At 33.1% G+C, this 16,993-nt stretch overlaps 2 protein-coding genes across 2 annotated transcripts in view; one reads left to right on the top strand and one right to left on the bottom strand.

Annotated features, from left to right (window-relative positions):
- The first annotated feature begins 721 nt into the window (after positions 1 to 721).
- On the top strand, positions 722 to 5,812 carry LOC125218322 (transmembrane protein 184A-like). The gene is given in 8 exon segments (XM_048119968.1): positions 722 to 1,209; positions 1,302 to 1,483; positions 2,072 to 2,145; positions 3,295 to 3,444; positions 4,290 to 4,575; positions 4,909 to 5,142; positions 5,304 to 5,624; positions 5,627 to 5,812. Coding segments are annotated over 7 exon segments (1,245 nt in total). The 5' UTR covers positions 722 to 1,209; positions 1,302 to 1,336; the 3' UTR covers positions 5,660 to 5,812.
- A 9,405-nt stretch (positions 5,813 to 15,217) lies between these two features.
- LOC125220476 (serine/arginine-rich splicing factor SC35-like) overlaps positions 15,218 to 16,993 on the bottom strand; it is a 2,991-nt gene continuing 1,215 nt past the window's right edge. Inside the window, exons 2-6 of the mRNA XM_048122648.1 lie at positions 16,944 to 16,991; positions 16,652 to 16,729; positions 15,820 to 16,053; positions 15,516 to 15,729; positions 15,218 to 15,427 (exon numbers count right to left, since the gene is read on the bottom strand). Coding sequence (XP_047978605.1) covers positions 15,422 to 15,427; positions 15,516 to 15,729; positions 15,820 to 16,053; positions 16,652 to 16,729; positions 16,944 to 16,991 — 580 coding nt within the window. The 3' untranslated portion in view covers positions 15,218 to 15,421. The remainder of the gene's footprint in view (positions 15,428 to 15,515; positions 15,730 to 15,819; positions 16,054 to 16,651; positions 16,730 to 16,943; positions 16,992 to 16,993) is intronic.

Genomic DNA, 16,993 nt, shown 5'->3' with positions numbered 1-16,993 from the left:
TGCAGAAATATAGGTACACTTTGGGGCGATGATTATGATTTTATTTCAATCATGTCGTCTTTTATTTCAGTTATGTACTTCTTTTCAATTATTTTAATGAAAATCATTGTTTTATCTTGAAAAAAATGCACGTAATGCACGTGACATACTGTATCGTGGATTGTGAATGTTTATTACAAGGTTTAAAAATAAATGTGAAATGCATAAATACCTCCTAATAATAGCCAATATCTGAAAGATCGCATATAGAACTAATATTGATAGGAACTAATATGCTACATGCCTTATGTAAGCACCATTCGTTAGCATCATGCTCGTTTAATGCACGTTTAACATTATTTTTATTTTATTTTATACATTTAATTTGCTTATAATATTCTCTATAACTTTAAATAAATAATATTAAAATTGTGTATATTACAATTAAATTAAATATGTGAAACAAAATAAACATTGCTGAATTGATGCTAAATAAACAAAATATGTAGTAACACTGGAATATAGTGGCAGATGGACTCAAGTACATTATTATCAGCATTTTGTTCTCATTATTTACATGTTTTACGCCTCATTTGCTGTATAAAAAACACTAGAATATAGTGACAGTTGGACTCTGAGTTGGCTTATTTTGTTGGTTTTATTTATTGGCAATGAAAAATTATGTTGGAAAGAATAAATTCAACAAAAGATTTGGTTTAAGCAAATAACAACTAACACGAGTCCACAATTAATGCCTTAATTCCCAATTTCCACGCCATAAACACTTTTTGCCTCCCCTATTCAAATTTCCCCACTGCATTTTCTCGGATTCTCGATTGATGCTATTGCTTTTTCTTCTCTGCCCAAAAAAGGAAAATAATCCGAATTCTGTGTTTGATTTCAGCGATCGGGTTACATATGCCCGTTATCTGCGCTCAATTTTTGACCTTTCGTCAACATTAATTCAAACTGGTGGTTTCTTAATCGTGAAGCGATAATTTTGCTTCACGTGATGCCGTTCCGTGCTCTCATTACAAAATCCGACCGCCCTCGAGTTTTTGTGTGATTTTGAGGGCACTTCTTCGGTTTCTGCTTCGATCAACCATTTTATCGAGCACTTCGCCATCAATTTGGAGTTAAGCTTCTTTTGAGTTTTTAGGAAATTCACAAATTCAATTGTATTCAATTGACGCTACTGCAATCAGGCAACACCGACACTTGAATTTTGAGGTATACGACTGTTTTTTAGATGGTGTAGTTCTATCTGTATTTTTTTTCCTAGTTGGTTCTGTTAATTGCTGATGCTATTGCTTTCTTCTTAGATTTTTCGGGGAGACTATTGGGCTGTTGGTTGCAAATGGGGCCCATATTCTACATACTGATAGCATTGCCGTGTACAATAGGGGCAATAGCACTGGCCCTTCGCCACATTTATAACCATTTACTGAATTATACTGAGCCAACATATCAGAGATACATTGTCCGCATTATCTTTATGGTTCCAGTGAGTTCCCCATTCTCTGTCAATAGACCTTCTTGTTGATTATGTGATCAAATGCTTATTGTGCCCCATCATCCAAAGTTGACGTCTTCTCACTAGTTTCTGCTCATTTGCTGGAACATTACTATCCAATCCTGTGCTTTGGTTAACTGCTATATACAATGCTTAAATGACAGTTTTACTTTTATGCTTGTATGAAAAGGAACTAGTTTGATTTCTTTGTTACGGTATGATTATTGGGAAGATATCTCTTTTTAACTAAGAGAACTAATCAACTCAACATCTCCATGAATTTTGATGGAGAGCCTCCTATTGGTATCTTATTTTTCAAATTTGAAGATTCTATTGTCTTGCAAGATTTCACACGGTCAATCTTTTTAGTTGAATAATGGAGTAGTTTAAATCTCACCAATCCCGGTTTCTGGAATTTGAATTAGCCATGTGCATTACCAATCTTAATCATTTTCTATATGGTTGATTGTACTAGCTTATAACCCAAACCGAGCATTCACTATGGGATCTTTATGCTATAATTTTCTTCAATCTACTTGTGAGTGGTTTCTAATCATCTTTATTGTGAATCTCTAACAGGTATATGCATTGATGTCTTTCTTGTCCTTGATCCTGAATAAACATGCAATTTACTTCAATTCAATCCGAGAAATGTAAGTATGCTCATCACATTTTCATATTTTGTTTTGAACGAGTTTCAAGTAAGGAATAAACCTCGATGGCATTCCCAACTTTTTGATTGTGTGGTTGATTGGGTTTACAAGTATCATATGTTACTCCTAAGGAGACAAAAAATAATGTACTATGATAAAAAAAGGGTTACAGATATGAGATATCGCACAATGTTGGAGTAATGAAATAACGTGATGCTGCATCTAACTTTCTGACAATGCTGCTTTTCTGCAGTTATGATCTAAAATTTTAATTTGGAATTTCTTATAATTATTGTAGCTTAATCAAGTATCATTTTCTCACACATCTTTGTGGTAGACCTGTTGTTTCATTTCATGAATTCATCCGTGGCATTTGTGATTAAGAAGATTCAATCTAGTTTAGTCTTTATCAACATGTGAAAACCTCCATCCTATTGTGACAGTAAATAAGCTTTTGATTTATGATAAACAAATTATGCATCACTCAAATGATTAAATGGTTTGAGTACTGGCGCTTGATAGTGTTGATGCTGTAGGTAATAGGTATTTGAATAACTTGTAAAAGTTCACCTGGGTGTCATTGTATTTATAGAACTAGTAACTCCATGTTAGGGCTATACTTTTAGCTTATTTCTCATATACAACCCAAAAAATTTATTATTAGTTACACAAACTATTTTGTACCAGCTGCCCCTAGTACTTTTGGTAGCTTGCAAGTTGCAACAAGATTTTCCTGAAACATAAGCTTTTTTTATTGATTTATGAATTCTGAGGCAAAAAGGAGTTTGCATGTGCATTATGACATTCTTCTGTAAACGTAGTGCAACAAGAATTTGAGAGCATGACATCCATCATCCGTGACATGTGTGCTCATGTTTACTGCATACATAACATGGTTCCGGACTTCATAGAGAACTGAGTATATAGTGAATCATAAAATATTTGGAATTAAAATAATAGTACCACACAAGAACCATTACATACCCCTGCCACTTATGTTTGTATGTCTTGGACTCTTGGTTGCATATAATGTTGCTTTTCTTAGATTTCTAGATTTTTTATGTTTAATTGCTTAAATTTATGAGCTTTTATAGATTATTTCATTTCATTCAAACAATTAGATTTTTTTCTAATTAATTTTCCCTACAGATATGAAGCTTGGGTCATTTATAATTTCCTTTCACTATGCTTAGCATGGGTAGGTGGTCCAGGTGCTGTTGTGCTAAGTTTAACTGGAAAAGTTCTGAAACCCAACTGGTGTCTAATGACATGCTGCTTCCCCCCAATGGCATTGGATGGGTGAGCCTTCTCTGCACGTACTACCATTTCTTTGGCTGATCACAGTATTATGCATATGATGGCTTTTTTTAAAAACGTCATATGTATATTGCTGTCGTTTTTAGGATTTGGTGTGGGATACTATATGCATATCAGGTAGCAAAGATCAGATTCCTGTCTATATATATATTATAATCTGGAGAATCTTTGTCTTAGTTCTAGAATCTAGTCAATCAGAAAACTTAACACTTTGTTTGGGTTGAGGTATTATATGGATATTTTGGTTGCTGGAGGGACCGGATGCATGTATGAATATTAGATTCTTCAAAACTCTTTGGTTTCAGTTTTGCTTATTGGCTGTTATGGTAACATCTTTTACTCTCATTCAAGATGCACTCACATCTAATTCTAATTAAAATATTGTGCTATACTCCAGTATACATTTTTTTTTTTTTTCTAGATGGGTGACATTGGTGATACTACTTGTATTCTTCAATTTACTGCAATACTCCTATTTCTTTGCTCAGGTGATTAGTAGTTTGGTGTCATATAGGGTCTTGAAGTTTGATGAGCGTTCATTTCATATTTATGAGAGCTTATAGCGATATACTGTTTGGTTGGTTCAATGATTCATTGTAGGCTGTTTGACCATTTAGGAGGGTTTGGGTATATTGCATTAGTGCTATTCAGGAAGTGTTACATTTTCTCACTACATCTTGTCTGCTTTTATGTCTTCTTTAGGCTGTGTCAAAATCATTGTCGTAATAGTTCTGAATAAATAATCTACTTGAGTTTTCACATTAATCTTTTTCCGTTTTTTTGGTGGGCCTGTGTGCTTAAGTTTATTGACTTATTTGCACATGCAGACGCTTTATACGAAGGTGCAAACAAGGGGGTTTGCAATTTGTGATCCTTAAACCCATCCTAGTCACAATTACGTTGATACTATATGCAAAAGGGAAGTATGAAGACGGGAATTTCAATCCAAGGCAATCCTATCTCTACCTCACCATAATCTACACGATATCATACTCTGTGGCACTTTATGCCTTGGCCTTGTTTTATGTGGCATGCAAAGATTTGCTGAAGCCTTTCAATCCAGTGCCCAAGTTTATCATAATCAAATCTGTCGTATTTCTTACATATTGGCAGGTAAGAAAGGTTTAGATATCCAATAACCCTAATGCTGCTGCTAAATCTTCATGTTAAAAATTTCCTACTCGTTGTCCTGGTTTCCCACTATTATGTCATTAATTTACTGCCAACTTTTTGTATGACCTGAGCCTTTTTAATGCATCTATAATCTATAATAGCTTTAATGATCAACTACCGAATTATTTTTTCCATGTTGGTTATCATCAATGTTAGACTACTACATGTCTAGAACTTTCTTTTGTTACTGTAGTCAGATTATTGTAGTTTCCTATGCTTATGAACTAACTTTTGATGAGAATATTAATCAAGTTAATTGGATTTCTCTTGCAGGGTGTGCTGGTTTTTCTTGCAGCCAAATCCAAGTTAATCAAAGATACAGAGGATGCTGCAGAATTTCAAAATTTCATAATTTGTGTTGAAATGCTAATTGCTGCAGTTGGCCATCTTTACGCTTTTCCTTACAAAGAATATGCTGGTGCCAATATTGGTGGGAATCGTGGCTTTGCAGCAAGCTTTGCACATGCTTTGAACATCAGTGACTTTTACCATGATACAGTACACCAGGTAAAAAGATTCAAAGCATTTTAAACTATCTGGATGGGCTTCTTCTTAGTTGTATCAATGCTTTTCAATCATGTATATGTTTATCCTGGGTGTGGTTTTTACCTGTGTTCTCAAAATTTTATGCGGATATTCTCATCATGTTTGCTTTTAACTTCATTCAGTTTGCTCCTACCTATCATGATTATGTGCTCTACAACCACGGTGATGGTGACGAAGGAACTACAAAGTACAGGGCTCGCACTTTTGTTCCGACTGGCCCAGAAATGGATACAGTCAGAAGAAACAAAGGCAACCTTGGGAACAAAGACGAGTTAAATTCACCATCTTCAGTCGGTACTACTCAAAATTTTGGCGGGAATCAGGAGACTCCGAACTCAGACGCCTTAGGTTCCTCATCGTTGATCAGGAGCGAAGCAAATTCTGCTAATTTGCCTTATGACCTTTCCCTTATGGATGTAGACCTTTCTAATTATCCAAAAAAGTAGTACCTGCTGCTAATGAAGCTGGGAAACGATGACATGTATGACGTTGTGATCCAAGTGCTTGTTTTACTAGTTTGCTTTTGACTACAGAAAATGTACATTTAGGTTAGTACTAGTATGTATTGGGTCAAGCTTTATACAGTTGTTGTTGGCATGCCGCATAGTAATTGAGGTTTGTGTTGCTTGAACTTTCTGTTCAGCAAAGGGGCGTTGGTTGATTGACATATAGTATTATTTTAAAAAAAATCTCAGTTATTACTTAATTGTGTATAGTGAATATCTTTGAAGGGCGTCCTTTCAATTCTCTATATGTGAGTGTGGGCAATCTAGTTTCAATATATTTGAAGGTTTAAGTGTATTGTGTGGATAGAGATGCAATTAGGTTTGTGCAATGAAGTGAGAGGGAAAGGGGAAGAAAAGATTTAATTTGGTGAATGGGATGAAGACCTCAGGCAGCTATGAGTAGGTGGCTTAGTAATGATGCAGGAATTATAGCCACTACTACTTCAATTGATTAAATGATCATCAAAATTCAAGAATCGTAGATAAACCCTAACAATTTATCTACATTGTGGTGTCATGTAGTATGATTTTAGGCATTTAGTCACATTCTTTATCCAAAAGAGTATATTAGGTCAAAAAACAGCATCTAATGACTTCTTACTTCTAAGTCAGTGTCCGTGTAGAGAGATAGAGTGTATGTGCTATTATTATTTCAAGCATTTTATCTTAGGTTAGAGCTAGTTCATTTCATTTAGATCTACACCTATTAATATTATACTCATATTTATACATTAATAACTTAATTTCAGGACAGTTGTATAATTTGATCTATTATTGTTATTTATTACTATTAAATATTAATAGTTTAATATATTTATAGGTCTTGTATTTGATATAATGATATGTACAAAATAAGAATACCTTGTAAAGTTGGTCTACTTGTAACGTTTAATTTTTTAAAATGACATTTTTGTATGTATAATCTCGTCGACTATGCCAACGCCAACTCATGGTGATTCTATAAGCTAGTTTTGCTCAATGGTTTTATAGGTTTAATTGATTATGTTGCACTTCAAAAAATCGAAGTATTGTAGTAGAATTTTTTTCTTGTGTTTACCATAGGAACATTACGTACGTACCAAAAATAATGTAATGGCATAATTGACTATATAACTTGCATTCTTGATTTCTTAAGTTGTCAAAATTCCTGCATATTGACGATTGAATGTAACTTGCTTTCTTGATTTCTTTAGCTGTCAAAATTCCTATGCATTGATGATTCAATGTGAAGCAACATGGAAAGGTGGATCGGTAATTAATTAAAAGCATTTAAATCCATATTTAATCATTGCATATTACTTGCAATAATTTAGTAATGATTAGTAACTTTGCGTCTATGGGTCGATTATCTTCAACTAAATTTACATATTCATAAATGGAAACGACCAATAGCCCACAATATATTACTTCTGGCCAACATACTATGCATACATAAAGTGAGTGAGGATATGAATTTAATTTTACCATCCTCCAATGAACTATTACTTCTGGCAAACACTATTATATTGTTTATTTCCCTGTAATAATTAATAATAATGTTGAGAAACTTTTGAGAAATTATAAAATTTAAAGTAGTACTAATATAATAACAAGAAGAACAATATTAATAATGTTGGGACCTATGCTCCCCAATGAAAATGTGTCTATATTAGCTTGATCAAGTGTGACAAGTCCGACCATAGAATTGAGCAAAAAATATCATGTTAGACCTTTTTGCACCATAAAAATTAAGACCGGTTTCAATCACATTATTAATTTGGACATTGTCTCAACAATCTTGATGCACAATGCATATATTATAATTTATTTTGGATGTGATTAATGAATTATTGTAATACAGTGAAGTTTAATTAAAGATGTACACTAAGAAAAAAAAGCTTCAAGAATAAGACAAAGCATTCTTCGTGGATGATTGGTTGCATCTATCTTGATTATCTCATTACTACTTTAAATGAGTTTTTCGTACTTAAACTCAAATTTTTAGTTTTCCCACCTATTCATGATTTTTCTGCCAAATATCATGTAATAAGGAGTGTTTCTAAAATCTTCAAATTTTTCTTTTTGCCTTTAATTAGTAAGTTGATGGTTTGATTCACCTAGAGGGATTAATGTATATGTAGGAGAATTTTGGTACTTTATTAGGGGTGACAAATTGTGTGGATTGAGTCGTTATCAGATTAACCGGATAACAACACAATCCAAGAAGGCATAATTAACTTGAACCTGACCTATTAAAGAAATGCTCAACATGTACACAAATTCGACCTACTACCTTCAAACCTGAACATGATACAATATCAATATAGATTGATACAACACCATAACGATCTTAATCTTATACTCCTTACACGATAAAAACCTAATATACCTTATTTAAGCATACATTACATGAATCTAGAGAATAGCAGTATAGTATTTTTTAAAAGAATAATAAATATAATAATAAAAACAATAATACAGAGTATTATTTTTAACAAGTAACCCTTACCCAATCCAAAGTTATTGAGTTCCTAATGTATAGCCTCAAATACGACTTGATCCAAATTCATTAATTTCATGTGTGTTCTTGTTGAATTTTTGTGTCGCGTCGAAAATTGTTAGTCATGATTCTTATAATAATATTAAAAAGTGGTGTTCTAAATTTTTTCGATAGTATGTATTGCATGTGAAGATGTCATGGGTGAAGCCCAATCGTTTTCTGAAATGAATAAAATTAAATGCTAGGTGGTTTAGATAATAAATGAAGGTTTTCTATCTTGTTGTAGTAGGATTAAAATGATTATGTTTAATTAAATAAAAGGATTAGCCTGCACTTATAGAATAGGCTACTTAGTTTGACCAAATGTTAGGTGCTGAATAATTAATACAACCATTGTGAGGTTACATTTGGCGCTTGAAATATGATGTTTTGGGGTTTGACATTTTGTTTTATATTTTGACATTTCTTGCAAATATACTTCTTCGCCAGTTTACCATGTGATTTGGGAGTTTGAACTTTGAACTTTGAACTTTGAAACGCGTTGGATTAATTTTCCTTTTAACTTTCGGTAGATTCTTTTTATGAAATGATGTCAATAAGCTAACCATAAAGGATTAAAAAAAGGGGAAAACAAGATTAGTTGGAGACATGAAAAATATGCTACTTAGTTAGTCAATTTAATTAGCTCTATAAATGAATGTCATGACTTTGAATTTATTTGTTTTCTTCAATCAAAATATGAGTATACTTTTTGTCAGGGATTCACTCCAAATTATCTTACATGAACATCACTTATATACGGAGATATATTAAGATGACAATCCTCTTTATTGTAATATCATACCACCATCTTAGGCCATCAGATCTGAAAATCGTGTGCTTGTCATGCTGCCACGTGTAAAAATACGGAGGGGGAAATTTCTAATTTTACGTTATCAGATTGCAGTGTTATTCATTGAATATTGCAGTCTTACCACAACAATATTGCAGTTTACCACGACTGCAATATCTAATACAGTAGACTGCAACCCGTGTTCTGTTCACGAAATTTAATCTTAGGCGTCCAGAAATGAGATCTAACAGACTATATTGGTGGGTATGATATTATTCTATCTATGGTGGCACCATAGTGCACCCCTTATATATATTTAAGTGTTTACAGAATAAAAAAACAAAATTATGAATTGCAGTGAAACTCCTTAAGCAAACTAGTTTGGATGGATTATATTTGTTTTCTTTTTTTTCGAAAAAATTGTCAAAGAAACCTTGGGATAAAATTCTTGATGACTAAAACATTAAAATAGTACAATCACTTGACATTAGGATCGGATATATTCAAAACTTACTTTGGAAAATATACTACTATTAAAGAGTAACTTATCAAACAATGTTAACTGCGTCATAACACTCTGTTAGTTGGCGTTTAGGGCGACTTTTAACGTTGGTCAGATAATTTGTTTAGAATGAGTGTAACAAATGTAGTTTAAGCTAAGAATTAAGATAGCTTTTTAATTAACGAATTTTGATTGGTGAGAAGACACATGAATTATGTAGGTTGTAACATTTTCTCATTGTTTATGTTTATTTTCAATTATGTCACTTAATTTTTGACTTTTTTGTTGGAATCTCTTTCTTGCCCGCAAAAGAAATCTTTGTTTTCGAATCCTTATCCATGAAGCGTTTTCTTTCGCACAAGTGTGTCACTTACTTTGTTTAATAATTCAATGATACATTATAAAATTCTAAAATTATTTAACTACTTCCATCTTGAAAGCCTATTTAATCATCACCATTAGGCCTAACATAAAAATATTAAGTTAAGTTTCTTAATTAAAAATTATTATATTCATACAATAGTGCTAGCTAGATATACTTATTTATTTACATGACACTATCATATAGATATAGGGAGAATTTTAATTTGCTCACTGCCAAGCAAAGAGAATATTCCCTTTTGTCCATGATAACAAATTTCATACGGAGTGAGTACTACTTTAGAGAAGTAGATGTTTCATAGAAAGTATTGATCATTTCAGATTGTTTCACAGATGAAAATTCGAATTAAAACGAAATAAAGTTTGATAAAGTTAATTATAAGTTATAACCATATCGTTAGATATGAATTTTTTCTAAACTCTTGTGTGATTAGGTTCCAATGGACAGTATTTTTTCGATTTGTAAAATCCTTTTCTTGAATAAAAGAGGCCTTTATAAAGTTCAAAACCTTTTTCTTTTCCTCCCCCCTTATTTATTTCTAATCAGAAACTTCTTTAGGAAACAGAATAAGGCATTAAAGAGAAAGGTAGAGAAAATGTGGATGGTGCCTGGTGGTCCAATCCTAATTAATATTATTAAGACTGGAAGCAATTAAATCTTGGCGCAAGCTTTCCTATTGCCTATATTAATATACTACTACTATTGTTACCAACTCCAACTATATAAGGTATTTATTCATTGTACATATGTAAAAGGACCAAAATGTCCATGAAATCATCTTTACATTGTATACTTTTACCATTTTAGTCCGTCCGTGAATAGAAGTTCAGGTTCACTTTTACCATAAATGATAATAGAGTCTCACCTTCCACTAACTCATTACACTCACATTTCATTTAAAACTAATATTCTCTCCGTCCCAGATTAAGAATCACCTTTTGCCATAAAAGTCCATCCCAGTTTAAGAGTCATATTTAGAATTTTTCATATTTGGTCATATAATTTTACTCCATTATTCATCAAAATTACATCAAAATGTCATTATCTACATTAAAATAAAATAAACCAAACCAAAGACAAAAAAGTCAAAAGAGACCCACCTTCAACCAACTCACTTCATTTATTACACACTCCACCATCTCGCTTCATTTATTACACACCCCACCATCTCGCTTCATTTATTCACTTTAACTCTTTCTTAAAACCCGAGCCATAACTATATCTAACTCCTAATCTGGGACGGAGGGAGTACTCCATAAAAGTGGGATCCATGTTCCACTAAATTTTTTCTACTCACTTTTCTTAATATTTTTTAAAATCCGTGCCGTCAAGAAATGAGACTCCTAATAACGGACGGAGGGATTAATTGCAAAAAGAAATCTAATGGTAATGTCAATACAAATTACAATGTTCTACAGGGACTTGATATGTTTTAAAGATTGTGATGTATACCACTAAATACTGTTAATTAAATTTCCAAAATCTTACCAAACAATAGTGTATGTATGATATATAAAAAAAATGCTAAATGGAGTAAAATTTTATATCAAAGTGAATACTAAACTTCAATTATATTTCAAATTAAGCTACTTAGCTCTCTCTTTTTACCTTGATAAATAGGTTTCAAATTAACTATCGAATTAATATTGTTATTTTTAATTCACTAAATACTGTCAATAAAATATTTCAGATTTTTCATAATATATAAATATAAATTTGAAATATTACAAGAATCAAATATATAAAACAATATCTTAAAAATATGAATTTCCTAAACATGGAATGTGAGAGAAAAAAGGAAAACATACCTGTATAAGAAACATAATTCTAAAAAAATAAAAACATAGCCCCCAAAATGAAAGTGGAAGCATAATAAATAAAAAAGCCGCCAACAAACAAAGTAACAAACCCCTCTCCTCTCCCTTTTATTAGTTTATATAAACCCATCGATCCTTCTATTTCTCAGATCCGTCTCTCTCCTCTTTCTCTTATTCAGATGGTGTACGCATAGACGTATATATATATATGGGGCCGCAAACGCAAACATATGTGTTTCGGAGTGAGATGGGATACACGGAGCTGGAGAAGAGGCAGCTCTTCTTGCGAAGCTACACGTTTTCGAGGAAGCAGAGCGTCTCCGATAGAATCAAAACATCCTTCTTCAGAGTGAAAAAGGCCATCTCTGTTCGCTTCCGAACCGCGAGAAGGCTGAGGAGGAAGATTTGGTTCAAGCTCAAAAATGGGCTCTTCTTCTCCACTAGGCGAAGGAGGCTCTTCCTCCGCCTCCACGCCTATAACTACTGCTACAATTCACACCACTCTTCTTGTTTCTGATCATTTCTTCATTTCATTTTTCACTACTTTTATTTTCTTCTTATTTCTTATGCTTGTAAAGGTAAGTTACATTACATGGCCTCTCTCCTAAGTTTATTCTAGTTTTTTTTTATTTAATTTGACATGATCAGAGGGTGTAATAAATATTCTTGTATTCGACTATTAGAATTAGTTGAAGTGATTATTGCAGATGGTTGAATTCTTTTTGTTAGTTATGATGGAATGGATTAATTTCCATAAGGTAGACAGACATGAATCAATATTCATGATGCTGCCAAGAAATAAATTGAGGGACAGCTGAAAAGGGTGTAATAATAATGATAATTATGAAATGCAGCCCACAATGAAAACAATCTATTAATTTTTATTTTTTTTTCTGCTTTTTCTTTTTATTGGTTATGATTTGGATTCCATCGTTTAATTTGATTTAGTTTGAATTTTCAATTTCATATTAAATTTAATGGTAATATAATTTAGGGTATGAAAGTAAAAGCTCCATTATTTTATAGGAGTGCCATTTAATATGTTCAGATCTTACTCCAGAAATTTGCTGACAATGCGTCCGTTGTGCTCAAGATCCTATATAGTTATAAAATTAGTTTGACAATAGGAGATATAGTAATATTATTTTAATAGAATTCGTACTCATTATGCAAATTGAGTAAGTATACAATTACAAACAGTTGGGAAAGTGCAAAGACACCCAAGGCTTTGATGGTGTTCCTTTTTGGGTGAGAAGAACATAGGGATTCATGCCTAATTTCAACTTTGCATTGGATTTTGCATAAAGTCCAACCTAAAAAATGTGAAAAATGTGAAATCCAAGTAAAGGAATACTCTATTCTGCAATAAAGGTAGCAGGAATCGTGAGTCAATTCATTTTTATTCACACCATTCCATTCATTTAATAAATTACAATGCTGACTATATTCACTCTTTCGCACGAGAAATTCGCGTGTATGCACCTACTTTTATCTTTCCTAAATATTTGCCCTAATATTTTTCATCAAGTTAATAAAACTATTTAACCATCTTTTTCATTTTCAATGTGGTTTTGGTTCTTACTATTCTACACCATTAATTAATGGCAAGTGAGACCAAAGTCATTTGACCGTTTTTGTAGCTTCAATTGTGTATATGAACTATTCTTTCGTACACATTACATATTGGGTATATAGGAGAAAATATGGCTTTCATAATTGCATAACTTAATCAGTAAGTCTTTTCTACAGAAGTTCTATTATTAGATATTTCTTTTAAAACTAAATATCCATTTATATGGTTGTAACTGACATGCTATTTTTAAACCTATTTCTCAATTTTTCGCAAAAATATTAAAAATAAAAGTATTGAAAAAGTAGATTTGTTACATCCAGCTTTGTGTTAGTTATTCACGGTTACAACTTTAGCAAACTTCATTAAATATATATGTATATTAAATATTACAAAATATTCTTATCAAGGTATAAACAAAAAGTAATTTAATAAGCAATAATAAATCCTTACAACGTTGCGACATTTGAACTTTTCGTACTGTTTTGAAGCTCACGATGGTTGATTGCTAAGGATTTCACATGAAATTTGTGTATAGTTATGAATATTAATTGAATTATACTTGCTTACTCAATAACATGTTTTAGGAGCACAAAAAAGTAGTACCACCATAGAATCCATTCCATCGAGGCCCATGATTGTGTTCCGTTGAGGCTCACGGTGGTGCACCACAGTGGGAAGCTACAGTGGATGCACCATCGAGGCTCTGTCACTACTAATCTTATACGGTGAGACAACACATCATGATTTATTACGACGGCCTTTGGGACCGATCAACATACCTAGACATGGAACACTTATTATATATGTGGAGGTAGACAACTTAAGTAGAGATCATCTCATGCATTAGTGACGCATTATGCAGTGCAAAAAATACAAGTCATCGAATTAAAATGTCTGTGGAACAACTTATGCAGACAACCTTGAGGTAAGAGCATCCACTTAAGTGTTGATTTGCATAGAAATCCAGGAAAAATGAGGGAAAAGTAAAAAGTCAAATGCAATAATTTATAGCATTGACTTTACAAGAGATGATAGCAAAAAAAGTGAATATGCGTGAGTGCGATGCAAGAAATTAAAGTAGACTTGAAAGAAATAATTTTGTAATTAGTTTTAGTTAAATTTAGAGATGGCGTGTAGATCAAATGACACATGTACCGCATCAGATCGCGCGTATGTAGGCCTTACTCCACACTCTTCTACATACATAAATTAATCAATAGATAAGCTTCATAAACATAGGAGTATAAATGTATAATAATAGGGGGCACCTATTCATCTTAATAGTTCACCACACAAACTTGTTTATCAAATAATAGTGTGTTTGTCATACCTAAAGTATACATCAACAAATAAATTGTACTAGTATCTATCATAAGGAGCATGATACAAGGCACCAGAAAATTTCCAAGATTTGTCTTATTAGTGGATAGAATAACTGTGATAACATATGCAAGTTAGGTAAGAGGTAATTCGTCACACAAAATTATATTATGATATGCTACATGATGCCGACTTCCATTTTTCATAATATAATTCTCCCTCTCTCAAACTAGCACTTAATTGGATGATTACATGTGTTCCTTTAGAGTCCAATATAGAATAACAATGGCATTACTCACACCTCTCAAATAGTAACCTTTCCAAACAATTAACAAGTATATCAACTCACACCAAAAGGGTTCAATATCTTACTGGGAAAGAGACACCTACACGTCAAGTGGTCTGAAAATGTTACTGGGAAAGAGAAATACAAAAGCTGCATCAACATCTACTGCATCATCTAAAAGAAGCTTCAATAGCTGCAAGCATCATCTTGTCAACCACCAACTATCCTCAGGAACACAAACTATAGAAGGCTGGTAAAAGGGTTCTATATAAGTGAAGTTATCAATAACATTTATTTAGGTAAGAACATAATTAGAAACTAAATAAGAAACACATATAATGATAAAACTACTGAAAACATAAATTAAACCACCTCAGAAAGGTATGAGTTTAGATTGGTACATTACTATTTTAAGCAGGCGCAGAATCTAACATAAAACAGAAGGATAAGTCCACTACCGCCACAGATAGATAATTACAAGATAGATCAAGTTACGCAATGCCAGCAGCAAGAAAACGATACCACAAGAAGAAGTTCGCTGCTTCATTCCTGGCCAAAACATAGCAGGGAAGATTGAACATATCTGGGGAAGGTAAAATTCTGTCAATTAGTATAGGAAGAAGCTTCAAATACTTACATCAGCCTCAGAATGTGGAGAGGGGCTCCGAGAAACACGACGACCACGTGGAGGGGGACTCGGAGAATCAGGTCGACTGCGTGGAGGGGGGCTTATAGATGCGCTTGGTCCTTTTTTGTAATTATCCATGGTAGGACTTCCATCCCTAGAAGGAGGTGTTTTGTTTGGAGATGGGCTCCTACGAGGACTGGGACTTCGCCGAATAGGAGAAGCACTTTCATATACAACAAAGCACAATAAAAAATATGTATTAAAGTGTAGAAACTAATAAAACTCAGATGTCGGATTGTGTTAAAAGATATACCTTCTATAAGACGGACTTCGTCTACGTCTCTCGTCATCATCATTATCATATTTGCCTCTTCCACGTTCTCTACGATAACCAGGACTTCCACTAAGGCTCCGGCTTCGAGACCTACTCCTGCTCCGATATCGCTTATCCCTGTGCCTGTCACGAGGATAGTCACGCTCGCTTTTATCTCTACTTCTACTGTCGCTTCTCCTACTGCGAGCCCTGTCCCTATCCCTGTCCCTGTCCCTGTAATCAACTTAGTGGATTTAAGCTCTTGAGGAATGCAAGCATTAGGTCAGAAACAACACTGCTTATAAATGTTTGCCGAAATGAGTTCCTAAACTGCTTATAATATATAAAGATCTAAACATAAGCTCCAACAGCTCTTCAGCTCCTAAAAAATAAATTTCTCAACACATTATTTTTTCATCATCTTATGAGCAGTAACCAATTTACAAAAATAACCCCATTATTTTTGTTATTTCTAACATATAACCTTCCCATTTCATCTTGCCCTCATTCACAATTCTTTCTCTCTATCTCTCTAACTTATAAGCTCTTGAAACATCTTATAAAGATGTTGGGGCATATAAGATGTCTACAATAAGCTTAGATAAACACTGCTAACTGTCCTGCAGTAGAGAAAAAGTCATTATCGATTTTGACTTATAATTAAAAGTAGGCATTCATAATACTAAAGGCGTAAAACAAATAAGCAATAGCTATTATCCAGTAGAACACGTATCAGCATCCATTTAGAGAAATCAATACACACACACACACCTCATGAAACAAATTATTATTTCCAATGATCACAGTTAAGTATAAAACCAAGGTTCCCTACCTCGGGCGAGGACTGCGGCTTCTTGACTTTCCTCTGGACCTCAACCTGGAAACAGGTTCCTCAATCCTACCTCTATGACTGATAAAAACCAGAAAGATTTGTTAGTATTGGTATTCCGGAAGAACCTATGATATCCAAATGAAAGTTTAATACTTGTTGAAGATATAACTCAAGTTCTCAACATTGATAGGCACACCAAACAAAATATGAAATCATTTATAGATAATTCAACCAAATCCCCATATTCAAAACTTAAAATTGCAACTCTAAAAGGGAAGAAGAGAAATCTCACATCCGTTCAGCATTGGGCCCATATTTAGCAAACTGAACCATTATTTCTCT

This window comes from Salvia hispanica, chromosome 4 (genome assembly GCF_023119035.1).
Source record: "Salvia hispanica cultivar TCC Black 2014 chromosome 4, UniMelb_Shisp_WGS_1.0, whole genome shotgun sequence".
NCBI lineage: Eukaryota > Viridiplantae > Streptophyta > Magnoliopsida > Lamiales > Lamiaceae > Salvia > Salvia hispanica.
This window is presented reverse-complemented; position numbering and strand designations above follow the sequence as displayed.